Here is a 26,820-nt window from a genome sequence, read left to right as displayed (position 1 = left end):
GAAGGCTACTTGGGAATTTGCTTAGTTTGCTAAAGAAGCGTTGGAAGTGAGAAGTGTTATTTTTTGGAAGGCATTTTGTAAGAAAGGGAGTAAAACACAGCTGAGAGATGAATGAAAGAAATGGGAGAGGAGCAGGTGTCTTAGGGTGTAATCAAGGAGAATTGTGGGAGCACTAGGGGCTGGCAAAGAGGGAAAGGAGTGATTCATGTGCTGTGGTGGCTTTCCTCCTCCTGTGACCCGAGTATGGGTGAGTGTGGAACGAGTGTATGTGCTACCGTGAGATGATTTTCTGGGGGATTTTTAGCAGAGGAGGATGGCGTGACGGCAGAGGCACCTGTCTGTTGGAATGCTTAAATGACACGGGATTCCCTGGCTGCCGGCACCTCAAGCACGTTGTCCTGCGCCTCTTGAGCGCGTTCTCAAGGCTGCGCCCCCTTCTTACCAACGAGACGCTCCCATCCTCCTGCCCGCGTTACCCAGACCCTCCTCTCGCCGTGCAGGTGCGGCCGAGGCCTGCGGAGCCGAAACGTCCGAGAGGGCCTGGAGCAGCCTCCCGGCCGCGTGAGGTCACGGCGCAGCCCGGGAGAGCCCCGGGTCCCTCCCCCGCGCAGGCGGGGCCGGGGCAGCGCGCCCGGAGCGCCGCCCGTCCCTCCGCAGGCGGCGGCGGCGGCGGCCCCGGCGGGTCGCGGTCGCTGTCGCTGTCGCTGTGCCTCGCTCGGCGCGTCGCCCCCCGCGGCAGCAGGGAGCCGGCGGCGCTCGGCCGGCCCGGGGGGCGCTGCCAGCGGCTCCGGGGCGGGGCGGCCAGGAGAGGAGGAGGAGGAGGAGGCGGGTTCCCCTTCCCCCGCCGCGGGCTCCTCGTCTCGGCCGCCCCGGCTGCGGCCCCTCCGGCGGGCGCACGGCCGGGCATGTCCGCGGCGCAGGTGTCGGAGCGGCGGGGCTGGGGGGCGGCCCAGGAGCCCCGGCAGCCCGAGCCCGGCTCGCCCCGCGGCGAGGAGGCGGCGGAGGAGGGCGGCCGGAGCAGGGAAGCCCCGGCGCCCAAGGAGAACGCGTGGACGCGGCGCAGAGCCCGGCGGGACAGCGCTTCCCCGCCCGCGGGGCCGGACGGGCGGCTCGCAGCGCAGGAACCAGGTGCGGGGCCGGCAGCGTGAGCGCGGCGCCTCCGTGGCAGCGGGGCGGGTGCGGGTTTGGGGTTTTTTTGGCGTTTTTAGGAAGGAAAAGCGCGTGGCTGCCGGCGGCCGCGGAGCCGGGCCCGTGCGCGGCGCGGCGCGGCCGGGTTTGACATACATGGGCACGGCAGGCAGCGCCCGGGGCGGGGGACACGGCCGGGGACAGCAGCGCCCGGCTGGCCGCAGCTCCCGGGGCTTGCGAGCGGCCACCCCGGGCCCGCGGTGACCTCCGGCCGGCCCTGGCGCTCGCAGGGAGCGCTGCTCGCCCACTCGTCTCGTTCGGGCTCCTTCAGAAACGCCGCTTTGCCGCAGCTCCTTTTGGAGCTTGTGCAGCAAGGCCCTGGGAAGGATCCGTTAGCTGGGTTTGGCTTGCAGGATGGGGCTGCGGAGGCTCTGAGCGCTGGCCAAGGCAGACAGTGCGCTCGCTGGTGGGATTTGGCGTGTTTACATAGCCACGGGATAATTTCCTGGCCTTAAATCACTACATGGAAGATAAAGCTGCTTTATGGGCAGCACGCTGACATGGCTTTACAAAGCTGGTCGTCAAGGACCTAACTTGAAATTGCCCAGGCTTTGTGCTTAGGCTAGCAAAGAGTTCCTAGAAGTTTGGAGCTTCTTGGAGTATTGTTCTTGGCTGCCAGTAAACTGCTGACCTCAAAATAAATACTTCAACCAGCGCTTCCCGAGAATTTCAATCTCAGCACTTGCTCCTGAGGGCACCTGACAAACCTTTTTTGTGATCTCACAGTCACTTTTATCCTTGAATTAAACACGCACTTCCTTGACAAAGAGAAATATATAATTTACAGTTTCAAGGATACAGGTCATACAAACGGAGCCCACATTCCAGACCACAGAATCTCTTACTTGGCTGAAGAGCAGAACTTTTGGCAACATCTGTATACCCATCTTTATTATCTGCACTGTTTTGTTTAGGTGTACTGACGCTTTCCTAAGTACCTGCTTGTGCCCAGCTTCCAAAATCCAGCTGGCTGGGCAGAAGCTTGTGGTCTGCTTCATGCATGAAAGGGGACTTGTCACTCGTTTGCCTTGCTGTGGCAGCAATAGCAACAGTGCTGCAGCAGAAGCAGTGGGAAAGCTGCCTTTGTTGTGTTAGCACCTTGAGTGCTTCACCTCGGTAAAGTTTGCTTTCCCAGCAAAGATAAAACACACAAATAGCTGTGGAAGGAAGGAGGAGGCAGCAAGCAGTGTGTTCATACACTGTGCACATTGTCTGCTTCATTTCATTATTTAGGAGAGAGCCTTATATTGTTTTTCTCCTGCAAGAAGTTGTGCCTGCCATTTATGGAATTAATAATTAAGCTGAGGAGTTGTACTAGAACATAATTTTCAGCAGCCAGGTGTGTAACTGAGCAAATAAGGGAGTCAGCGTTGCTGGCAGTGGCACTGGTGAAGAACACACACCAGGAGGGTGTGTTTTGGTTTGGCCACCTCCAGAAGCACCGTGAGGAAGCCACCACCATTCTTACCCTTGTAAAAGGCAAAGCAGCTGATCCTTGGTGGCTGTTTGAAGGAAGGAATTGCCGTGTGCCTCCACCCGCAACAAGGGATGTATTTTGAAGAAACTAATTGCACCTTGGCAAAGCAGAATCTGTCACACTAGGCCCTGATGAATGTTGTAGTATGGAAATTAGTCATGTGAAATAATAAGTGGATGAGCAGAAGTACTCCTGGGATGGAATGTAGAACTATCCGTAAAGAGGATAATAAAATGTACAGGGATCTCACATCAAAGCAGGGGCTGGATCCTGCTAGACTTGTTGATCCTGGTGTAATTTGTTCAAAGTTTCCTGAGACGTGCACCTATGGTATGTTCAGTGATAGTTATAGACTTGAGAAAATTGGCTCCAGCCTGTCATCTTTGGACTTTCAATTTAGCATGGGATTGGTTTGTGATAGAGGCAAACCTGGCTCTTGTTATGAAACAAACTGTTAATGTCAGCTGATCCTACCAAGAAAATGTAAAATTTTGGCTGAAGAATTTGGTCCAAGTGTTGTAGCTAGAGCTGATTATATTTTTGTCTCAGATACCATAGTGGGTTTTAGTCATTGCAGTAAACCAAACACCCAATGCAAACATACCTGAACTTTTCATGGCGTGTTTGTCACCACAGTTCAGTATTTCTGACCAAGAGTTGCTTTAAACTTTGCTTTTAAGCAGAATAACTTCAGAAGCTACTTTTACATCCTCATCTGCTTTTAATTTATGAGGAAAGCCTCATATCATGTGTAAAATTGCTAGTGAAATTAATAGGCTTCTCTCTAGTTCAGGAAGAATTGTTTCCCTGAGAGAGTGGTTAAGCTTTGAAACACGCTGCCCAGGAGGGTGTCAGTCTCTGGAGGGGTTCAAGAAATCACTCAGTGCCAGGGTTTAGTTGACAAGGTGGTGTTTGGTCAAAGGCTGGACTTGATGATCTTGGAGGTCTTTTCCAACCTTGATGATTCCATGGTTCTAATCCTGGTGATGGTGGTTGGATGGAGTGAGCTTTAACAGAGGCTGCCAAGTGATGAAAGTGCTTCTGACATGTCCTCCCTCCCCTTGTAGTGCCAGGCCAATGTATTGCAGTAAGTCCTCACTTCTTTAGTTGAAACTCTGAGTTTTCCATCCTCCACATAAAAAAGCATCACCCAGGATTGAGTGGCTGAAATAATTTTATTTCAAAAGTTCTCCCACCTCTTCATCTGATGAAACCTTCAGCGCTGCCCTTTTTGTGAGGCTGCAGAAAGGGAATCTGAATGACAAGTTCTCAAGTCTTCATTTATATAGCTGATGTGGGTCTCTAATCAGTTATTAGATGATTATTCAAAAGTTGTTCATAAAATTTGTGAAAATATTCAGTGAAGCAAAATACTCGTGCTGCTGAAGTGGTTGAAGTGGGTTTGCCTATTAGTGTGTGCTTGAATGATGTAATTAATTGAAATAAGTGCACACTTCATTCTTTTATTTTGTGCTTATTGTGTTTATTTTGGGGTATCAATATCTGTTTGATATTTTGGTAGCAGAACCATTTCACTGTAGTGCTGTTGTGTAAATCAATTTGCTTTAGCCTGATAGTAAAACTGGTTATAAAGGTACAGTTTAAGGAAGATACACTATGTTGCTGTCAACAGCAAACCTTAGATGAGTACCTTGATAAATTATCTGATTATCAAATCTTTTGGGTGTATTTAAGTCAGCTGTTCTCATTGGTTCTTATGAATTCATGGAGTGTTTTAATAGCAGTGTCTAAAATCATTCAAAGCACTATTAGAAGTTTCAGCCTTGACAATTTTTCCAACACTAAAGGGATTTAAAATGTTATCAATACAAAGCTGCTGCCTGTATTTTAGTTGTACATAACAGCATGTGTAATTTTGTATAGCTGGTTTTTGTCTGGGGTTTTTGTTTCTAAACTGGAGACTTATTATGAAACTGAAACCCACCTCCCTGTGCTATGGCATGTGCTGCATTTAACCATGAAAACTTTGGTAGAAATTGAGTCACAGGTTGCAGTTTTCTATGAAGAAGCTAAGAAGAAAAGGAACTGAGAAATTAAATTTAAAGAAAATAAATAGCATCATGGTGAATCAATCATGGATTGGGGATTTCCCCCCCCCTATTGCTTGTTGCATTGAAAAATTGATGGGTTTTGAGCACAAATAAGTAGAAGGATGCAGGTGTCATAACTCACTGCCTTGGTTAATTGTTCAAATGTTGTGGAGATTGACAATCTAATGTAGCTTTTGCTATAAAATTCTAGAACTCCTGTAGGGCAGAATGTTAGAATGGTAATTAGGATTTTTTTGTTTATTATTGTTTTGCAGAATCTCTGCTCTAATCCATGCTGTGGATTTTAATTAATGATATTCTCCAAGGGATAATTTTTGTTACATTTGCAATAATTCATCTGTTAAAACAATAGATATAAGCATAGCTTACCTTATTTAAAAATTGAATGTACTGTCTAGTTTCAAACTGAGCATTGAAAGAAAAATATTGTACAAGTTCAACACACAGGCTCCAATAAAGTTTTGAAGAGCTGGGTGATTTTATCTGCTCCCTGAAGCACTTCTGGTCCCTTCACAAAAGGGAACACACGTGCAGTCTAAGTACAAATAAAACCTGAGCATTGTCTAGAAAGCCCCACAGCATAAACAGTGTTTGTATCAGAATGCATCAGAATTAATACCACCTGTATTAATAGACCTTGCTTTTAGAAGAAATTGGCAATATCATCTTCCCTTTCCATCAGAAAAAATTACTTGCTGGCTGTTTATTTGCAGGGCTTCAAACCATCCTTTCTGCAGTCCCATTACTTGTGATCCTGTTGTCTTGTGACCCTATTGTGGTTGTGATCAGGGGTAGTTTGGTGAGAGATCTTATGTACAAACTTTGCTCCTCAGCCACCCAGTCTGCTTTTCCTTCTCTGTTGCTGTTGTCCCTGAGGATTGCTGCAGTTTTGGTGGTTCCCAAATTCATCTTTTTCATTTTTCAGAGCTGTTGTTCCATTTGTGTTGACATGCTGCTCATGGCATGCCTGTACAGCCTTGTCTTTCTGCAGGAACTGCCTCCTGTTAGGATGTGGTCTGTTGGGAAACTTGGAAGAACCATAATGAAAGTGGCTCTGGAGGCTGATTTCTGTTTTCATCTGAATGCCATCTCTACTGGATGGAGCTCAGTGATTGAAAGATGATCATTGGCAATTAAAATTCATAATTTATTTCTTTCTCTCACACCCTTAAAACTCTGAAACCAGTGAGTAAAATCATTGAAGAGCAGTGAATTCTTTCATCAGCACAGCACACCACTTATTAACAGGTTCCTTGTAGCATACCACAGAATAAACCATGTGTTGTGTTGGAATTAAAAAGTGAAATAGTTTATTTGGACTAAAAAGGCCATTTTGGGGTACCCAATGCTGCTATGGGATATTAAAACCAAGCCCCAGGGTGATGTTAAGCAGGGGGCTTTTATCTGAACGCGTGCTTTGCCTGTGTCCAGATGCTTTTTCAGGTGTTTTGTGGCTCTAGGCCTGTTTATGACAACAGAAAAGGTGTGAGCTGGGTAAAACCTTGCAGTGTTGTCATGTTATGTTCTTTCACTCTCCCACCCTCCTTCTTGTTTTTCCTTCCCCTTTATCTTCCCTTTCATGCTTCACACTGAAGTCCAGCTCCCACGTGATAAGCCCCAGAAAGCTGCCCAGGAAGGACCTGTTGGTAAATTTGGTTGTAAATTTGGTTTTCAGCATGGCTTTTTTAGCAGGACGAGGAACTTTGTGCAGGTGGGGAAGCACAGAGTGAGATGAGATCTCAAGTTCCAAAAGGGCATCATCCACCAGGCAGTGCATTGCCCAATATTTTCTTTTTGTTGAGCTTGCAAATACATCTTCCAAGTCTTGGATTACTCCATTTAGATAAGAGAGATTCCTTCAAACGAGTTGGGTCTCATTCTGCTCCATTCAGGCAGCTTTTCCTGCCACCTGGAATAAATTATATCCCATGACTAAGAGAGTGCAGCAACAATGAGCCTGGCACTTGTGGGTGCCTCGCTACGCCCTGCTGACACACAGAGCAGCAGTTCTGGCAGAGCAGTCCCTCAGCAGCAACTGGAGTAAAAGTGCTGTCAGGAGGTGGAAAAAGGGCTTCAGTCAGGTAATTGGACAGGGATGTGTGTTTACAGCCACTCAGTTTACCTGCATGGCTAATTGGCAGCTCTCTTGGAGAGAATTACAAATTTGTTTGCTGCTCCACCCCTGCAGTTGTTTGTCTTGTTTTGTAGAAGGGTAATTAGTTTACTACTGAGTGGCAAGTGAAAATTAGGGTTACATGGTCACTGTGTGTTTCTTAAACAGAAAATTAGGGTTACACGGTCACTGTGTGTTTCTTAAAGCTCTCAGTCTGAAGTTAATTGAGATGTGTGTTTTGGCTTTGTTTTAAAAAGCAGATCTGTAGGAGAGGCAAAAACCTGCTAGCAGATGCTGGTCAGGATTCACTGGATTCGTGTCTGGTGAGATGTCCAGGTTGTAGGAAGCACATCCATGAAATTCATCACTGATATGGCTATAAATGATATGAAAATTGAGGCTGGAGTGTGGAGTAAGCATTAGTTTGTGTTGTAACGTTGGCTGTGTATTCCAGGAAGCAGCCAGAGAGCCTTTCCAGAGCCACTGGGGCACAAGGGTGGGGTTCCCAGTGTGGAGCCCTGATAAGGGAGATTAGTCACTGGATGTGAAAGAGATAAGGGCTGAGGAGGTGATGTTATCCCCTGTATAAAATAATCCACTTGTGATTTCACACACGTTCAGTGTTTCAATAAAACACCCAATGGGAGGTTTCCAGGAATGCCTGTGACTCCCTCTCTATGGGAAGACATGCACTGGGAGAGCATTGAAGAAATTAAGAGATGGTTTCCTCTTGCTCAGGAGATCAGATGGGATCATTATTATAATGGTTAGGCTTTAACAAAGTAGTATTTTCCTCTTTGCATATTTCCCTTTGTTGTTTGTTTGTTTGTTTTTTACTTTGGCTTGATTTTTGAGCTATATGGCTAAACTTTATTTGGCATCTGAGTAATTACTTAGAAAATTACTAGGAATTTGAGAATATATAATTGTTTTAATGGTTTTTTCCCCCTTGCTTGCATAATTATAGATTTCATTAATTCTGCCCTATAAATATAGCTTTTAATAGGAGGGCTTATTAAATGTGTATCAGGGATTTTCTTAGCCACTTGTTAGGTTAAAATACCAGCATTTTTACATAGCCTTGAACTTCTTAGTTGAAAAAAAAAGTAGAAAATTAGTAGGAAAACAAAAGCTTAAATACAGAGTAAGGCAGCATCCTGTACACCTGGTTTGCAAGAGTATTTGCCCTTATTATGAATGTGAGTTTTCAGTGTCATGTACTATTAGTGACTTTATTCACTAAAAAAAAGGTTCATTGACTTTGATATCAAGCCCTCAGAAACACTTTGGTGTAGTATGATAGAGCATGGCAGAGTTGTTAACACACACCTGCCTTATTCTTTAGAAGTGCAGCCTAATTCTTCACCTGAAAATGTTCTTCTTCCTTTTCAGAACTACAAAATTCCACTAAAGCGATAAAAGCGGGAAAACCCAGGTCAAGAAAAAGCAGCAAGGTCTGTATTTTTGCTTGTTTGGTAAATAGCTGATACTGCTCTAATAAAAGGGTAGAAGATAATTTGGAGTTCCAACCAGAAGTGTTATGTTATGCCTTGGTAATAGAAAACAGAGAGAAATAAAAAAAAAAAGGGAAATTAAAATTAGGAGCGTTGTTAAATTGGTGTATGGATGAAGGATAAAGAAAGGCATTATTGTTTAAATAATCACTGGGATTCCATAAATATGTGAAGGGGCTGCAAAAAACCCAGCATCACTTGAGTAGAAGAGATGCTAGATTGGTTTTGGAAATCCTCTTTGCATCTCATGTGATGAGTGTCCTTTATGTGCATAAAGTTACCATTACAGGAGACAGCAAGTCCTTTTATTGAAACATCAAGTTCCTAAAATTTTGTACAGCCACCCCTTTTAGGCTGGTAAATAGCTGTCAAGTTTTTCCAAAAACTGAAAGCCTTGAGCAGTAGACACCTTTTAATCACACATGTGTCGGACAATATTTAATCTGACAATTGTCTGATGTGAGCTCAAAAACTCTTTCAAAAGTTGTGTGTTTGTTTTCTCTTGTATTACTTGCTTTTTTAAAAATAGCTACTTTTGACAGCTCTGCTCCAGGGGTTAGTCTGGCTCTCTGAGCCATGCCTGACATCTTTCCTGTGTTAAACAGGGCTGTGCCAAGGAAGGAATATAAACTGTTTTTTGTTTGTCACTTTTTTTTTTTCAGGCTGATGATTTGGGCGATATCACAAGCTGGCCGACCCCGAGCGAAATAGCAAACAATGAAGTAAGTCTCCTTTGGAATCCTCAGGGTTATTATTTTTTTTTTAACCATGTTGGCTTATCTGTTTCATGCTATATATCCCAGAATGTGCTTTGGGTGTTGTAGGGTTTCAGGAGAAGTTTTGTCAGTAATTCAGGATACTGGTGTGTGCTAACTCTCTGCACTGGTACTGGAATTTGTTAGTGGTGTGCCACAGACATATGCATTAAATAGTGCCTTATTTTTTAACTCCACTGTTAAAGAAGTTTGATTTACCTTTTCTGATGTTTTCATCTGTTTATGCACAGATGAAAAGGCCTTTGGAGCTGTGAACATGCTGCCCTCTCTTGTGGCTCGGAGTGCTTGGTGCCCATTGTCTGAATACAATTTAGTTATTCTTAGTTACCTTATTCCTCTGATATATTTTTCCCCTTCTGGGTTTTAAGCTAACATCTATTCTGTCAAATTATCCTCCTTTCTCTTTATCTCAAGTGATAAGTGCATAATGTATTTTAGACCTCTCTGATGCTATTTAAAAGAAGAAGAGAACACAGATTATTTCAAGTGGTGAGGTGCCATTTCACGGTGCTGTAGCTCTGCAGCAGCATCCCTGTGGTGCTTTTACTGTGTTCTTGGGCAGGAAAACCACAACATCTGGCTTCAACCACATGCATTTTATAGCTGAAAGGGTCCAAATTCATGTAGTGTCTCTAAAACAAAATAACATTCAGTTTGTAGTTAAATTTAGTTTATTTGTCTAGGGAAAGCCTTTGTGGTCAAATTAGAGCACCCTACTGCAGTATCTACTGTATGTATTCCAGCAAGTTCAAAGCTCTCTCCACAACATAGGAAAATTCTTTCTCTTTAGCAGAAATGTCTGCAAAACGTCTCATGTTGCAGGTAAAAATTTATATCTGATCACAGAATGATTTGGGTTGGAAGGGACCTTTAAAGGTCTTTAATCCAGCCCTCCCAACCCAAGTGGAAAGGACATCTTCCACTTGATCAAGTGAGCTTCCTCCAGCATGACCTTGAATGTTTCCCAGGATGTCCCAGGGACATCCAACCTCTCTGGGCAACCTGTGCCGCTGTTTCACCACTCTCATAGTGATAAATTTCTTCCCATACCTTGTCTGAAACTCTTTTATTTTAAAGCCATTCCCCCTTGTCCTATTGCTACAGGCCCTGCTAAAAGGTCTGTCTCCCTTATGCAATCCCCAAAGACTTTCTTAATCTAAAAATTCATTTTATGCTGTTGCCATGTTAGCAGAAAATAAAGCTGTTTATAAAGGGACTTTACAAAGAAAGACAATTCTTAAAGTTCGCCCTGCTGAAGAGGCTGAGAAGAGGAATAAAAAAGAATTTTGATAGCTGAAGGAAATGTGCAGCTCCTGCTATCAGCAGCTGTACTGCCAGAAATAATTACCTGTGTCTCTTACAGTGTAAGACTGGAAGTCATAGTAAGAAGCCAACAAATAGAAGAGAAAAGGAGGAGAAATCTGATCAAAAAAGCAATAATGGAATCAAGGACAATCCTGAGGCAAAGCCAGATGGTCCAGCAGATAACACTAGTGAAGATGAAGCTCAAACTAATAACCAAAGAAAAAAAGGTGAGTTTAGGCACTGTGTATAATGCAGTAAGGCACTGTTGATACAGCTGCATTGATTCCAGTTGAGTGACTCAGTGAAACTTCTCATGATGTGCATTTGCTGGGTGAATACAGAATATATTGGTGTCTGCATGGAAGCCTCAGCCAAGCTGCCTCCCTCAGGGTTTGGAGCCTTCTGTTCAGTCAGATTTCTGGGGAAAAAGCAGCTCATGCTCTGCTGATGGTCCTTGGAGATCTGAGGATTTCTGGAAGATTTTTTCATGGCTGTACAAGCCATTTCTGTCTCTGATATCTTTGTTTCCCTCGATAGGTAGCACTGTGTTAAATTAACTTAAAAAAAAAAATATATATATACGTGTGTGTGTTACTGCATATACACCAGCACTCCCATTTTCATGCTCTACTATTAGCATGATCATTTGAAAACAAAACCAGATTATTTCCTTCCTTTTGATCCAATCTGTTACACTCAAAATGGGAAGCAAACCTCCTTTGGTGAGGAGATTGGAATAGGCTGGAGAAACAGCAGAAAGTGTATCAGTATCAGTTGTTTTTTCTTGCTTCCCTGCTGGTGTTTTTCCAGATCCTAAAGACCTTTGCTGTTCAGATTTATTCATCTTCCTATATACATAGGTATATATTTTAAAGACTTATACTGCTTTAAATTTTTTCAGTCTAAGTGGAAATCTAAAGCAAAGCATTCCACAGGTAAAACATGTTTTCCTTTCCCCCCACCCAGTGCAGAGAAGTACATTTTTTATGTACTTGCTTATATTTCTTAGCCACAAAAGAATGGACCCCACACAATACCAATCAATATTTTAGTTAAATAAATTGTTAATGGATACTTTAGGCCAGCCTGCAAATACAACAAAATAAAGCTTTGCTAATGAAACAAAATAAAGCTTTGATGCATGTGAATGAACTTTGAATATCTTGAGGTGAAAGTACAGTACCACAGTTAAATTCTTAGGAAAATTTGTATGATTTGTAATTGAAATCTTTATTGTGGTGGTTAATTTCATATGTTTGATTTTAATCTCAAAGTTTCATATACAAGGTGTGAAATTATATAGCAAGGAATTTACTGTCTGTATTTAACACTGACATAGCTGTAAATCCTTGGTCATGGAGCATCTGAAAAGCCATTAAATAAAGTGTTTGCCTTTATTTCTTATATTTGAGGTTTAGCTAAGGTTTCATTTCAGTTTCAGCAATTCTTGTTTATTGCTTTGATTTAGTATTTGTAAGATATTAAAATTTCCATGTTGAGTTTCTCCCGCTTTTTAAAATTTGAAATTTAACTGTTGCTAGTTTTGCAAGGAAAATTCTATGGAGTCTTTTCAGGAGCTGAAACCTCAAGTATCAGTATAATAAAGAGTAATATATTAACTTTTCAAGGTAACAAGCAGAAATGGGTGCCCCTGCACTTGGACGACGTGAGGTCAGACAGTCAAGACAGAGCGGGCTCTCGAACGAGCTCCAGATTTGTGCTGGAAACAAACAAGTTAATACCTCATAACAACAGAAGGAATGAGGCAAGAAGTAAGTGCTTCTCACTCTCTGGGTCTTGCTGGTGGTGGCAAATAAAGTGTAATATCAATGAGCTGGCAGTTTGTGTCAAAACTTAGGTAAAGCCTGATGTTTATGTTTGCCAGTGACCAGCAGGAATAGAATTATTATATTATATTCCTCTTCACGGCGCCCTACACCATCTCATCCCACAATGTTACAATGCAGAAAGTTTGGAAAAAAGCCTCAGAAGGTGTCTGCTGAGTCCTGCTCTGCTGCTATTCCCACAGCTTGTTACTACCAGAGCAGCTGCTTGTGGAGCTACACTTTGAACTCTGCTTTGGCAGTTCTGCTGATGTTGTTTTTTCCTTTGAGCTGGACCGATTCCCTCAGCTCCCTGACCTATTTCTCAGCTCAGCTATGCAAAAAGCTGCACTAACACCACTGCTGCTGCTGCTTCTGGTCCTCAGGTGCTGGGAACACAGCTGGTGAGGTGGCAGAAATCTTAGGCCAAGTGGAAGTTTGTTGGTTTAAGTTTGAAAATTGCAGTATACATTGCCAGTTTGAATGTTTGCTCATTATAATAATTACTGGATGTTACTGATAAGGAATTTATGAAGTCATTTTAGGAACGTGGATGTAAGAGTTAGATCTGGATGTCTGAAGGATGGATAGAGGTGGAGGGAGGATTTTTACCAGTTATCACTACTTCCTTCAGCAGTTTTTTATTAGGATGGTCAAATGACTGAAAGCCACACACATATAGATTATATTCTCTGTAATATAATTACTGTAAATTCAGAGCCTTATTTGACAGGGCTTGAGTGTATAAGCACACATGTGTAGGGCTCACTAAAGCAAGATTTTTAATACAATTTTTAGTACATATCTTTAGCCAGTCCTTTGCTAAATTTAGCAGCTCTCAGTTTGATCCAGTAGGGTTACCAGAAAAGCTGTGGATGCCCCATCCCTGGAAGTGCTCAAAGGCAGGCTGAATGAAACTCTGAGCAACCTGGTCTAGTGGAAGGTGGCCCTGCCCATGGCAGGGGTGGCTGGAACCATTTGGTCTTTAAGAGTCCTTCCAACCCAACCATTCTGCAATTCTGAGATTCCCATCTCACTCCAGTAGTGGTGGGAGTTGTCCACAGGAGGAGACTGAGCTGTTGTGATAATTCCTTCCATCTCTGAGCTGCTCATGGGTGCTGTGACCTCTGAGCTGGCACCAGGGTGTCCACCTGTGGAAACCCAGGGAATATTTCTCTGTCTGCTCTGGAGTGCCCTGACCCCCAGGGCAGCACTGACTTTGACCCTCATTCATGAAGAAAGTTTCCTAGACTTCAAGATTGACTGGAATCCACAAAAATGTGAAAGAGATTATAGAGAGCAGTGTAGGTGTATCACTTGGTGAGAAATTGAGGTTTTAGGATTTTTAGTGTGTTGTGGATGGAAGCAAGATGGAGGGCACAGGGTGTTGTCCTGGGTTTCTTCTTCATGCTGCTTCTTGCTGCTTCTTCATGGGTTTGGGTGGCATTTTGTAATTGGGCAGAAAAGTCCCCATTGGGGCTCTTTGGGATCAGTTATTGGGTTAAAAGGGAAAATAATCCGGGTGTCAGTTCTTAATTGGACAGTTTAGTCTTAAAAGACCTTGTAACAAGAGATTGTTGGCTGTTTTGTGCCTTCTAATGAAAAGCTGCTGAACTCATGGTTCATGTGAGACTGTGTTACTGATAAGAAATAATAAGTCTGAACACGAAATATTGTCTCAAGTGCCTTCAATCCGAACCCCAAAAAACCAACAACTGGTACCCTGGCACCCAGCTGCTTCAGAAACATTTGGGGTTGACTGCCTGTCCATCCATTACCTCCTTGCTGCTGAGACCTCCTGAGCCCTCTGGCAGGGCTGGCACATCTTTCCTGCTCCTCTCCTGCAGCTTCTGAGGTTTCAGAATTCCTGAAACCTCAGCGTGGCTGAGGCTGTGCCTTGCCCGCGCTCAGGCTGAGAACTCTGGTGCCATGCAGGACCGTGGCTGGCACGGCCTTGGAGCCACCAGGCTGTTTCTTTGTGTGACTGCAGGTGTTTATTTGGTGTTTTGCTGTTCTCCTGAAGGCTGGCGCCGCGACAGGGACAAGAGGGAGGACCACGACGAGGTGTGCAGCGTGAGGAGCGACGGCGGCGGCGTCCGCGGCTTCTCCAGAGGCAGAGGAAGGGGCAGGAGCAGAGGAAGAGGACGAGGCAGAGGAAACCCCAGCAGTATGCTAATCCAACAGATACCTGGCAAAAACTATCAAAGCTAGGGTTATAATGTTGTTTTTGTTTTCTGATCTTGTTGTTTTGTGTTCTCTTTTGTGTTGAAGTGAACTTTGACTATTCAGTTGGTTATCAAGAGCTGTATGGTGAAGGAATTGACCAAGTGTTTCAGCCTGAGCTTAACCCTGGTGTGATTTATTACTATGGTGATGGAACAGGAGTGCAGATGTATTCTGTGGATGAAGCACTTCTCAAGGAATATATCAAACACCAAATGTAAGTAGATTGCTTAATGTATAAATATTTTTTGATAAAATTACTCATTTCAAACGGTGTTGAATCCTTTCTATCCAAGTCAAATTGAAGATTAAGGCACTTTGGGTTAACTTTGACACCATTACTAGTGTCAACTCGAATTTATTGACTGGTGGGTGGAAAATCTTGAGTAATGGGGAGGAGTTTTAAGGAAGCTGTTTCTACATCTTGTGCTGTAGTCTGGCTCTAACTTGTATAACTGCTTGATTTATGGTACACAGCCTCTTTATGTTGTCATGTAATTGAGATATGGATGTCTCTGAGCTTGTGCTTTTGAGTACTGTTGGTCTGTTTGCCTGTAAAGCTCTTCTTGGGTGATGTTTCCCCCTATTTGCTCTCAATTTCACTTTGAGAAGTCTCGTTAGTTTGATGTTTTCAGTGTGTTTCACCTGAAACGTGTAACTGAGAGAGAGAGAGAGTAGTTTTGCAATGAAACTTGATTTTTCAATAATCTGAAATGTTTACTTTCTCGTGTATACCATTAGGCAATGAGAAACCATCTGGAAGACTGATTATCACCAGGAGACAAGTCTAAAAGGGCCTGGGAAGCACTAGTTCATTTTAAAGAGACAGTTTCCACCACTGGCAGATATTTCATCCTCTGTACTTGCATTTCTCAGGATGCCTCTGTGGTGGTTTTTGATTGCCCTCGTGTTCCGTGCAGCAACTTGCTCATTTTATTCTCGCTTCTTTTGTTGCAGTTGACGCAAAAAGGAAGAGAAAAAGCCTCTTTAAAGGGCAGAAAGTATCTGACATGTGGCTATCAACTTCAAAACTTCTATTGCAGTCTTTTTTTGCTCTTGCTGCCAGGCCCCTAGGAGACCTGACAGTGGACATGTACCCCCATGTCAGCATATTCGGCCTTCACTGTGCTCAGACAAGTGGGGGAGGATCACAGCCACTCCACTGTTGGCCAGATTTCTGGGCATGCAGTGTAGAATCCAGACCTGCTAAGGTAGGACATGATGATGTCCCCTCTGCTGAGAAAAAATGTCAGTTACAGCACTGGTCACACCTGACTTTGGGTATTTTGGTATTCCCTTTTGGCACCGACACATTGGCAGGTGTTGGTAGAAGACTTGGCATGGCCATTGGTTGCTTGCCTGCTGTGAACTCCTAAGGCTTTTGGTTATGGAGTTTGCTTTCCATGAGAGGGAGATTCCTGAGCAGATTTAGAACAGAACTTCACTGCTTTATTCTCTCTAGACAAAAAAAAAAAACAGTGTTTTTTATTTATTCCCTTCTTTTATCACATTAATAATGATGGGAAACAGACTTTATTCTTCAGTTATCTGTTATTAGCCTCTAGATTGGGGTGGCTTTGTCTGCTTTTCATAATTTAGTTATAAAATATGAAAGTGACTATGCCAAAGAAGGAAGTATATACAGAATAAAGATAAACAAAATCATTATGTCTCAGAGATCCTATTGGAGTCCAAGATAAATCAGGATATATTAAAGAAGTGAGATTGAATCCTATTGGATGAATAAATTTTAAAAGTTTGCCTGCTTAATAGAGGAAAAATATTAGACACTGTCCAAGTGAGTTGATGTGTAATTACAGGAAGAAACACATTGCTATCAAGCAATTTGTGCTTGTCCCAAGAACCAACTACATGTACAAGAGAGTAAAGTTTGGATTGCACACAAAAATATCTTCTATGTTTTTAACCAGAGGCTGAAGTTGTCAGCCTGAAAAGTTTCAGTGCTTAGCAGCTCCTCATTCTGCAGCATGCAGCAGAACTCCATTTAAAAAGTCCTCTTGCTTTAGAAAAAAAACCAAATCAAAGTCCAAACATCAGTTCAAGAATAAGGAAAGGGACTCTGAGGAAAAGGCAGAAAAGAAAAGCTGGAGGGGGTGTGTGTGTTTAGGTTTGTCCCTCTACTCGGAGCAAACTTGTGCATTGTCTTCATTTATCATTAATGGTCTTTCACATTCCTTTTTCTAGAGTGATGGACATCAAGTGAGGCAGTTTGAGTCAAGTTCAGGCATTGTCCATTTCTGCTTGTGGAATTTTTAACTAGGTGAATCGTTACAGGATTTTACCTTTACTGTATGATTGTAAAGGTAACACCAGTAAAATGTTGGTTTATGGCATTTGTGCTTGCTTATCTTCTAGGGAGGGGAGAAATATTGTAGCAGCTCAGAACAGTAGACAGGATATTCTTGAAAGAAACTATCTCTTTGTGCCCACTGATGATACTTGGCTCTGAGTAGGAGCTTAATTCTCCAAAAGCCTTGTTCTCTTCTCTGTTTGCTTTGATTTAATAGCAGTGTTTCCATTTGTCCTGTCTTGTCCAGCATTGAGACTAAATTCGTTCTGTCTTGGAGCTGAGTGTTGGTCAGAGCACGGTGCTGATACTGCCAAGGTCTCAGGGTCCATCCCTGCATGGGCCTTTCACTTGGGAGCTGGGTTCAAGGATCCTTGTGGGTCCTTCCAGCTCAGAATATTCCGTGTGTGATCTGTGTGTTTCATAGAGCCAGCTTTTCCTTCACATTTCTTCAGGACAAAAAATTAGAGAAAGAAATGGTATCAAGGTGCTGCTGGCGTCAGTGATGGCATCAGAGTGCCCTGCTCTTGGAGACTTTTTGGCCTTGATCCCAGCTTCAGTGGAGAGACTTGTTGTTTTATTCTTTTTTGAAAGTAGAATGATCTTTATTTCCATTTGCATGTGCAGCTCTTTTCCTCAGCATTTTAATACCCTCTCCTTTTCTTTTGTGTGCTCCCTCTATTTTTGTCATACAATTTGAACTGCTTTCCATTAAGTCTTTCCCTACCTGTGTTTTCCTGAATGTGATGAGGAGTTAGTCTTCCTTGGATGTACTGTGCAAAATCATCTTGTGGTGTGTAAGCTCTATGAAAGGCCTAGATTTCAGCTGCCATGTCAATTGAGGGGATTTTCCATTCTTTTCCATAGGACCTTTTCTCATTCCCTTGCTCTGTGTGACAGATCATGATTTGAATTCTTTGCTTTTTGTCTTCACTAAGTATAAAACATCTTTGACACCAGGATTATTTCCTAGAGCGGCTTCATTGTTGAAAATTTGTCTTTCTGCTGTTTGTCCCTCATCTCTGTGGTATTACCAGACTCCTGAAATGTCCTTGTCCTTCAACATCATCCATTCTTTAAGGCTTTTTTCCTCCATGAACTTGTGCCTTTTTTTTGGTACAGTTTCATGCCAAATCCAACATGATTTTGTTTTCTCATCTTCCCACAAGCATGCTTGATGGTTCAGGGTATCTATCTGTGCCTCAGCACTCAGATAGGATACTTAAGCCTTCCAATGCACTGGAAACTGGGACAGTAAAAGATTGTTCAGTTCAGGATGAACTGGTACTGCTGTGTGGGACTGCAGTTCTTGTCCTTCATCTCTATGGGGGCCAAGACAGTGTTGTTCCCTTCTGTCCATGTAAGTAATGAGAGAAGGGGGTGGGTGAAGAAAAACCGGAGAGTAGTTTTTGGTTGTGCAAATGTCACAAGGCTTTGGTTTTTATCCCTCTGCTCTGTACTGAGTCATAAATCTGTCTTAACCTTGCTGCTCTCTGGGTCTTCTGCTGAAGAATGGTTTTGTTGATGTCAAAATACTCTGGTTTTTTAATGGAAGCCTTTAACAAGGAATCTAGGTTGCTGCTTTAGGATTTTCTTTAATCATAGAGTAAGCTCAGGTTTGTGTGTTTTGTTCTGCAGTGAGTATTATTTCAGCACAGAAAATTTGGAGAGAGATTTCTTCCTGAGGAGGAAGATGGACCAACAAGGATTTCTGCCTGTGTCACTGATCGCCAGTTTCCGTCGGATGCAAGCTCTGACCACGAATGCTGCACTCATTTTGGAGGTAAAATCATTCAGAAGCATGTGTTTGAAAAGTTCCTTGGTTAATTTTGTGCTTTCAGAGCTTCATAGCTTGAGAACTATGCAGTTAAGAAAATTTTTGCTTTGTAATGACAAGGATTCTATAACGAGGCTATAAGTGGCCACGTTGGTGTTTATTTTTTTTTTTCCTTTTTTGATAATTTTAATGATATTATATGCTTGTCACACAGGCCCTAAAGGACAGTACAGAAGTTGAAACTGTGGATCAGAAACTAAGAAAAAGGGTTGATCCAGAAAAGTGGCCAATTCCAGGTCCTCCTCCATGCAACCTGCCTCCAACTGACTTTTCCCAGCTCATCAATTGTCCAGAATTCATACCAGGCCAAACTTTTGGCTCTCATACTGGTAAAGGATTTATTTTACAGAAACATAAGTTTAGGGCTGTCTGTCTAGCTTAGGAAATTTGCCTCATGATACTGATTTCATAATAGAAGTTGTACTTTTGGTAATGGTTTATTCAGCTGCTCTGCCTGCCAGCCTTGCACTTGCCAAGTCACATGGCTGATGTGAAGTAGATAAAAATGCCTCTTGTGTGTTATGGCTGTGGCCATTCTTCAGGCTACAGAATGGTGGGCTACAGTGGAATTAGTAATAGTAATCTTAACCTAGTCCTAAACTCTGCTTCATTTTTGTGGAAGTTCACTCTTTATTTGGGGCATCCTTGTTTTGGATGGGAAACTCATTCACATTTTTAATAGGGAGATGCATTTGTTTGCTGACAACCCTTGGCAAGGGAATCTTTTCCTAAAATGTTGGCTGAAATTAAATGGGATGAATGAAGATGGAGTTAGGCAGCCATCCACAGAGCTAGAGAAAGAACAGAGAAAACAAGTTCCTAATGATCCTAATGATGCTGCTCTTTTTTTTCTCCTCAACAACACATAATGTCTCACAGGCTATGAAGAAATTTTCTGTGGAAATAAATTCTTAGAATTGATTTTGTTCTGAAATGCTGAGTGAACTGTGAAAAGCTGTCTCTTAAAAATGAAAAATTCTTGTGTTTATCCAGAGAGGTAGAAAAATGGTAGCTGTGGTAAAAAAGAAAGACCAGTGAAACAATTGAAAAACAAACAAAATAGAACCAAAGCAGTCCACAACAGGAACTGAACTACTGTTTTCTACTGCTAGAGTCTGCACCAAGTTCTCCAAGAGTGGGGAGCCCTCTGAGTCCAAAAGAAAACGCTGAATCAAGTAATTTTCAGACAATGTCTAAAGGACTGTCCACAAGTTTGCCTGATTTGGACTCTGAACCTTGGATAGAAGTGAAGAAGAGGCATCGTGCATCCACTGTCAAGCTGAAGGTAAAATCCAAAACCTTTATGTTATCTTTAAATAAACAAATGCCAAACCAACTTTGAGGTTACACTATAAACCAAGGTTTAAACATCTTAACATATATGATGCTTGAGAATGCAATAAAGTTTGGAAAATCATTATCCAATTCAAATGTAAAACCTTTTCCAACTTAGGAGACTGTTCCTGTACCTGATCAAACACCAGATCAACAGCAGCCACCCCCACCTCAGGAGGAACAAGAACAGGAAGAACTTGAATTTTTGTTTGATGAAGAGATGGAACAAAATCAGTGTCGGAAAAATAAGTTTACTGATTGGTCAGATAGTGATTCAGATTATGAAATTGATGATCAGGATGTAAACAAGATTTTAATTGTAACACAGACACCACCATTTCTGAAAAAGCATCCTTGTGGAGACCGTGCTGGCAACCGTGCGTGCCGTGCAAAAATTACATCAGAACTTGCTAAAGTCATTAATGATGGCTTGTACTACTATGAGCAGGATTTGTGGATGGATCAGAGTGAAAATGATGCCATGATGAAGGTAATTCTCTTCAGTTTTTGACTGGAAAACCGCGCCTGTCCAAACAGTTTCCACATTAATTTCAGCCTTCTGCTATGTAGTTGTAAAATGCTACAGCAAAGTGACAGTAATTTCCAGGTTTGCTGAATTGTCTTTACAGTTGAAAGCAAACCTAAGTTTTGCCAGACTTGCAAAAAAAACCAGACTTGACCAAAAACACTGAATGAATATTTTTTTGTAACATTTTGGAGATGGTTCAAGTTTTCCAATGTTTTCTTGTTCTGTGAGTTTATTTCATAACAACTGCAAACCCTTACCCAGAGGGGAAGGGGGGTACATGAGAGAGATGAGATGATGAGAAGGAGTAATTTTAAAATAGTTTTATATTAAGGTTCTGTTGGCCTTGTGGTTTGTTAGAACAATAGTTAGGATGAAGTTTATGTAAACACTGAGTGGTGAGGGAAAGGGGCTTCATCTGTGCACAAAGAGGGGGAAGCAGCTTCATGGACAAATGGAGCATGTCTGCACAAAAGCAAGATGAGAAAGGTGGAAAAGGTTGTTGAGAATCAGAGCAAGATATAAAGTGGATGGAATTTAGAAGAAATAGAATTTAGAATACAGATTAGAAAACCAGCAAACATGAAGAGGGCAGTGAGGAATAGCAAGCTGCAAGGGAGAATATTTCTTTTTTTTTTTGTTGGTACAGACTTGACAATGATTTGATGAGATTTTTCACACCCACCCTGGACATGCCCCACCTGAGACAGGTGTGTGGGTACTTGTGTATCAGTTCTGGCTTATTTTCTCTTCATGAAATGCATCTGTCTCTCAGGATGGTATCTATTGCCCTGCTTTGCATTTACAATTTGCTTTCTCTAATTCAGCAAGAGATTGAGAACTTTAAGAAGCTGAACCTCATTAATAAGGACGAATTTGTTAGTCTTGCACCAGAAACTGCTGATCCAACCCAAGAAGTTCCTCCAAGACCTCCAGGGTTACAGAAAGGTAAGTATGGAAGTATTTGTTTTTCAGTATCTCTGTAATAAAGAACAACTCTGTAGGAGTTTTGGCTCTTTCTGCCTGTGCAGTATTTTAATTTTGGTTCAGTCTGCAGTCTGAGGGAGCTTTTTCTTTGCTAATTTTTCAAATTGCCAACTGTTCATGGGTAGTGTGCCTTCAGTTGAATGACAAGAAGCTGGTGCTCGTTCTGCTTTGTTGTCACTCTCCACCAGCACCAGGTGCTCTTTTTTTGACTTGGAATTTACAATGTGTAAAGTTAAACCGAAGCTGTGAAACATTTTATAGAAACCAGCATTTTTTATGGGATACAGGGATGGAAGGAAATGAGATTAGAAGAATTTACTACTTGTGTCATACCATTACTGAGCAGTCACAACATCCAAATCTTATCTCTGGTGGTATTTCTGATACTGTGATACTATTAACATTTACTGGGTTACATGCTAATAGCATCTGTAAAGGAGCTCAGTAAAACCACCTCACTTTCTCCTCCCTGCCTCCATATTTAGCAGAGGAGCTGGCCTGCAATTTCCCAAGTGCTGAAGCACTTCCCACAGCAGGAATGGCTCGATCACTGCCAACAGCAGTCCCAGATTCCCCCCGTTTCCACCCTGGCTTCATCCCACGAACACCTCGCACCCCAAGGCTCCAGGATCCCAACAAAACACCCAGGTTCTACCCTGTGGTTAAAGAAGCAAGATCCTTTGATGTAAAGGTAAATGGAAAAGCATATTTAAAAGTAAAACCAAAACAGCAAAAGCCTATAAAACTCATGTTTGTGTGTACAGTTTAACAAAAATGAAAAGGCAAAAAGTTAAATGCTTCTACTCCTATTGCTTAACTCCAAAATATTTATTATACTCACTTATTTATTTCTAATAAATGCTTTTTGAGTCTTCTTCCTTGAAATTCCTTACTGAAAGAAGTGTAGTGCTTCAGACTTTTGATTAGTTACATAAGACTAATCTTCAGGTTATGAAACTCTGGTCTTGTGACTTTGTAACTTGTTAGATAACAGAATAGAAAACGATTAGATGTCTGTTTTAAAAGGGAGACAATGAATGGAGTCAAATCAGGGAAATAAATCCTTCATTTGCTTTCTTAGGCTCCAAGAAAAAGAAAAACTCGCCACAGTACAAATCCTCCCTTGGAATGCCATGTTGGTTGGGTGATGGATTCCAGAGACCACAGGCCAAGAACTTCCTCTGTGAGGTAAATGCTGTTGCTGTTACTCAAAATTTATTTGCAGGTAGTTCTCACTACTAATGGAGAAGCAGGCTATAAAAGGCAATTTATAAATGCAATGGAAGCAAGAAAAGAGTGATCAAGAAAGACAAAAACATGGAATGCAGAGCTGTCTGGAAACAAGCTAGGCAGATTGGTGTTCACAGTGTTGTCTGATCCACGATACAGCAGCAGTAATGTCGCTTGAGGCACTGATGTTCACTTCAGCGGTCATTTAAAATCAAGCAGGACAGTAATATTTAATTATTGTCCAAAGCTGTTTTATTTTTGACATATTGGCACAAAACCTGATTTTCTTGAGGGGCACTCAAACCCAGGTGCAGTGCAGCCGTCCCCAGGTGAGCACGGTGGGTGAGAACTGACTCTGCAGAAAAGGCCACAAATCTGTTGGGTTTTTCCTCCAGCAGTTCCAATGCCTCACCTTCAGAAGGAGCTCCACTGGCAGGATATGGCTGTACTCCAAATTCTCTTCCCAAATTCCAGCACCCATCTCACGAACTGTTAAAGGAAAATGGCTTTACTCAGCAGGTGTACCACAAATACCGGCGGAGGTGTTTAACAGGTAAGCTTCCTAAAACTTTTAGAAGCTTCCAGGTGTTGTCTAAAACCAGTTTTCTTCCCATTGTTCCTCATCCTTGGAAAAGGCAAGCAAAATATATTTGGTGCCTCTGTTTTAGGAACCCTGCTTTCCATTTAACTTTACATTCCCTGACAAAAAAAATTCACCCTGAAATCTGAAGTTACCAGAAAATCTGGTGTGTTTTTTTTTACTAAAGACAAGACACTTTAAAATATTCTGGTGAAAAATTAAAATAGTGCTTTTGTTCTTCCCTTTCTTTTTTTTTCTTCCAGAGAGGAAACGGTTGGGAATCGGCCAGTCCCAAGAAATGAACACACTTTTTCGTTTCTGGTCCTTTTTTCTGAGAGATCACTTCAACAAGAAGATGTATGAAGAATTCAAACAGCTTGCTCTAGAGGATGCAAAAGAACACTACAGGTATTTTTTCATGAGGCCTTACCATTCCTTTCAATGACTGTGAAGTTTACATACATCTGCAGTGAACCTTTTTAGTACTGCACCTGACTTTTTGTAAATCTTTAACATAGCAGTGTGTATAAATTATTTTAATAGCAAAAATCAGTACAGAATTGTGCTGTGCAGATGAATAGCTGGCTGTGCAGCATTTCCTGACCTGCAATCAGTTCTGAATTCTACAAAATCCTGTAACATGTTGACCATGACGGGTCAGTTCTGTACTAACACTCCTCACATTCTTCCTTCTGTAGGTGAAGATATTCTTAAACCTCATTTTACTTGTTCAAACTGGTTCTTGCCTCACAAAAATACCAGGAAAATGACCACAAAGGAAAATGTCACTGCCCTTTAGTTCTTGGATGGAATTCCCTTCCTTGCACCCAGTTCCCCACCTCTGTTTCTCTGAGGCAAAGAGACAAAGTGGATTTTTGTACCTCTCTGTTCTGTTCCAGGTACGGCTTGGAATGCTTGTTCAGATTTTACAGCTATGGCCTGGAAAAGAAATTCAGGAAAGAAATATTTGAGGATTTCCAACAAGAAACAAAGAGGGACTATGAAGCTGGTAATTATTACAGGCCTGTCACTGCTCACAATGTGGTAACATTAGTTGAGGATAATCCCAGTTCCTTGGCACTGACCTGTTAACTAACCAAGAACAGCTTTTATTCATATTCTTTTTATCTTCAGTTCTCTTAAAAATCTAGTTACCAGTGAATAATTAAGTTTATAATTAAATTTGACCTTTGCAAAGCAGTAAAATTATCTTTTCCTGTTACTAGGTCAGCTGTATGGACTGGAAAAATTTTGGGCTTACCTAAAATACTCTCAGCACAAGACTCCAGCTGTTGACCCCAAACTGCAAGAATACCTGAGTAAATTTAAGAGATTGGAGGACTTCAGGGTGGATGTAAGTTTCAATGCCTATTTTACATAATATTTGATTAAGTTTCAAGGCCTATTTTACATAATATTTGGTGTATTTTCATTGTAAGGTAATCTGAGAGCACTGCTTGGTTTCATGAAATGGCAGCCTGATCAATTCAAAGAGCGTAATCCTTTCGGTCCTACAAGTCTGTGGGGAGGTAAAAAACACCTGGCTTTATGGCAAAACACCTAACAGGCTGCCCATGTTTCTTTTCAGCCTCCTCTTGGTGAAGAGTCTGGCAGGAGGAGAGCAGGTGAGGATTCAGGACACCACAGGCATCAGCCCAACTCTTCCAAAACCCTTCCCACCACCAAACCCACCACTGCCTGTCAGTCCAGGGCACTGGGAAGTGTTTCCTCTGGGAATACTGTGCAAGCCACAAAATCTATAGAAAGTGATGTACCAGAAAAATAAGACTTTGGATGAGCTTGTGCCCTCGAGAATCAACTTTGGCATCGCTCCCCTAATCTGGAGATCTTCAAGGCGAGGCAGTCTCTACTACGTGATTAAAAATGTGGGAAGACAGAGGATGGGATGCTCTTTTTTGCAGGATATAGTTCCAAAACACTTGCCCTAGGAGAGTTGCTCTTGGTTATGGGATCATTGGAAGGATGCTAGGGAAGATTCTTTGGCTTCAGTATTGCTTTCCTCAAGCTTTTGTTTACAAAGAACTGCATTCCTTGCATATGCAAAAAAATACTTCGAGGGATGCCTTACATTTCAGCTGAGATTTCTTAAAAAAAAGGTATGATGTATACCCATGTTATTTACTGTGCTTTCCTTACCCATATTTCCCTGTTATTTGTATTTTACCAAAGCAAAAAAAAAAGATTATATGTAGAATATTAAATGGAAAGGAAGAATCTATGTGACAGGTTTGCTTTCAAGGCTAACGATCAAAAAGTATGTTTTTCTGCAAAAGCACATTGGAGAACATGCAGCTGTATATGAAACTGCATTTCTGGATTCTATTTAAAGATAGAGTTTCTATTTTTTTCAGGGTCTCCATAGTTAGTATTTTATTAAGTATGGAGTTTGAGCGGACATAACTGGGATAGTTTTGCAGGTATTTCCTTCAGTGCTGGTTCTTTAATAACTCAAGCAACAGAAAACTACAGGGGAAAATTGAGCTTTTGATTTTGTAGTGTCTTAAATTAACATTCAGTTTGTGCAGATTGTTAAAATAGCCAAGTATTCATACTCTGGGCTTGAGAGGTGTCTTTATTTGAATTCTCTGATGATTATGAAGTCTAGCAGGAGAAGCATAATTTTGAATTTTATTTTTTCTCCATTCTTCAAGTAATAATTAGTTTGGAGGGAAAGGAAGTATTCCTTGTAAATTTTAATTTTAATTTGCTTTGTTTTGCAATATCTGAATGAAGTTCTGCTTAAATTGTGCTCGCTAAGCCTAAGTGATTTCAAACAGGTCTCAAGACAATTTCACTGAATGTAAGTTACTCAAATACAAATCCATTTTTGTAGCTGAAAGAGGGGGATGTTTATAACCTGTCATGTCTTATTAACTTCACTACTTTGTTTTTAAAGACTCAAGAAGAACCAAGTGAATAACTTCTCTTCTGGGATAGGTGAGAGGAATTCCAGCTTTTGGTTAGTTAACTGCAGAATTACTTCAGTTAATTTAAAAAAAAAAAGTTATAAAGTGATATCTAGCACAGATGCCTTAAACTGACTGCACAGCCATAGATGGAGCTTTAAACTAACAGCTCTCAGAAGTTATAGTGAATCTGTTAATTTTTCAATCCTTGTGCTGTGAATCTCACTGAAACAAATGATGGATGTTTGCATTGAAAGGAGTGGACGGTAGCAGTGACTTTCCCCACAGTTTCTACCATTTCAGCACAAAATCCAGCCTTTTGTCAGTGGCCTGTTCTAAAGAAGTTGAAATGAACACATACCAAGATTTGAAGTAAATATCCTATAAATATGCTGAAGTGACACATCTCAATCCTGTGTTTGATCCATGCCTTTTGCTACCCATGAAAATGCGAATGTAAATTTGGATTGAAATTGTATATACGAGTAATAAATTTAAGATATTTCAATTTTTCATTGGAAAATGTGCAGATTAAGGTTTTAGTGTGTGTAATTTTGTGATATCTTGAAAAATTTTATAAAATCAACAAAAAACCCTAA

At 41.7% G+C, this 26,820-nt stretch overlaps 1 protein-coding gene across 2 annotated transcripts; it reads left to right on the top strand.

Moving 5' to 3' along the window:
* Positions 1-905: 905 nt before the first annotated feature.
* LARP1B (La ribonucleoprotein 1B) lies at positions 906-26,820 on the top strand. Of its 2 annotated transcripts, XM_054283795.1 has the most exons (19): positions 906-1,128; positions 8,243-8,304; positions 9,027-9,086; positions 10,504-10,672; positions 12,074-12,217; positions 14,292-14,435; positions 14,540-14,708; positions 18,438-18,582; positions 18,791-18,965; positions 19,749-19,921; positions 20,090-20,461; positions 21,325-21,445; positions 21,970-22,175; positions 22,566-22,672; positions 23,110-23,267; positions 23,558-23,702; positions 24,194-24,303; positions 24,521-24,648; positions 24,883-26,820. In XM_054283795.1, exons 1-19 carry the CDS (start codon positions 906-908, stop codon positions 25,078-25,080), a joined length of 3,009 nt encoding a protein of 1,002 aa, XP_054139770.1. In that variant the 3' UTR covers positions 25,081-26,820. The 2 variants fall into 2 exon arrangements, with proteins under 2 accessions (XP_054139770.1, XP_054139771.1); XM_054283796.1 differs by lacking the exons at positions 906-1,128; positions 8,243-8,304; positions 9,027-9,086; ... (2 more) ...; positions 14,292-14,435; positions 14,540-14,708 and adding an exon at positions 14,793-15,702.

This window comes from Melozone crissalis, unplaced genomic scaffold (assembly GCF_028551555.1).
Source record: "Melozone crissalis strain CALT ecotype California unplaced genomic scaffold, PUWL_Pcris_2 ptg000039l_1, whole genome shotgun sequence".
Lineage (NCBI taxonomy): Eukaryota > Metazoa > Chordata > Aves > Passeriformes > Passerellidae > Melozone > Melozone crissalis.
This window is presented reverse-complemented; position numbering and strand designations above follow the sequence as displayed.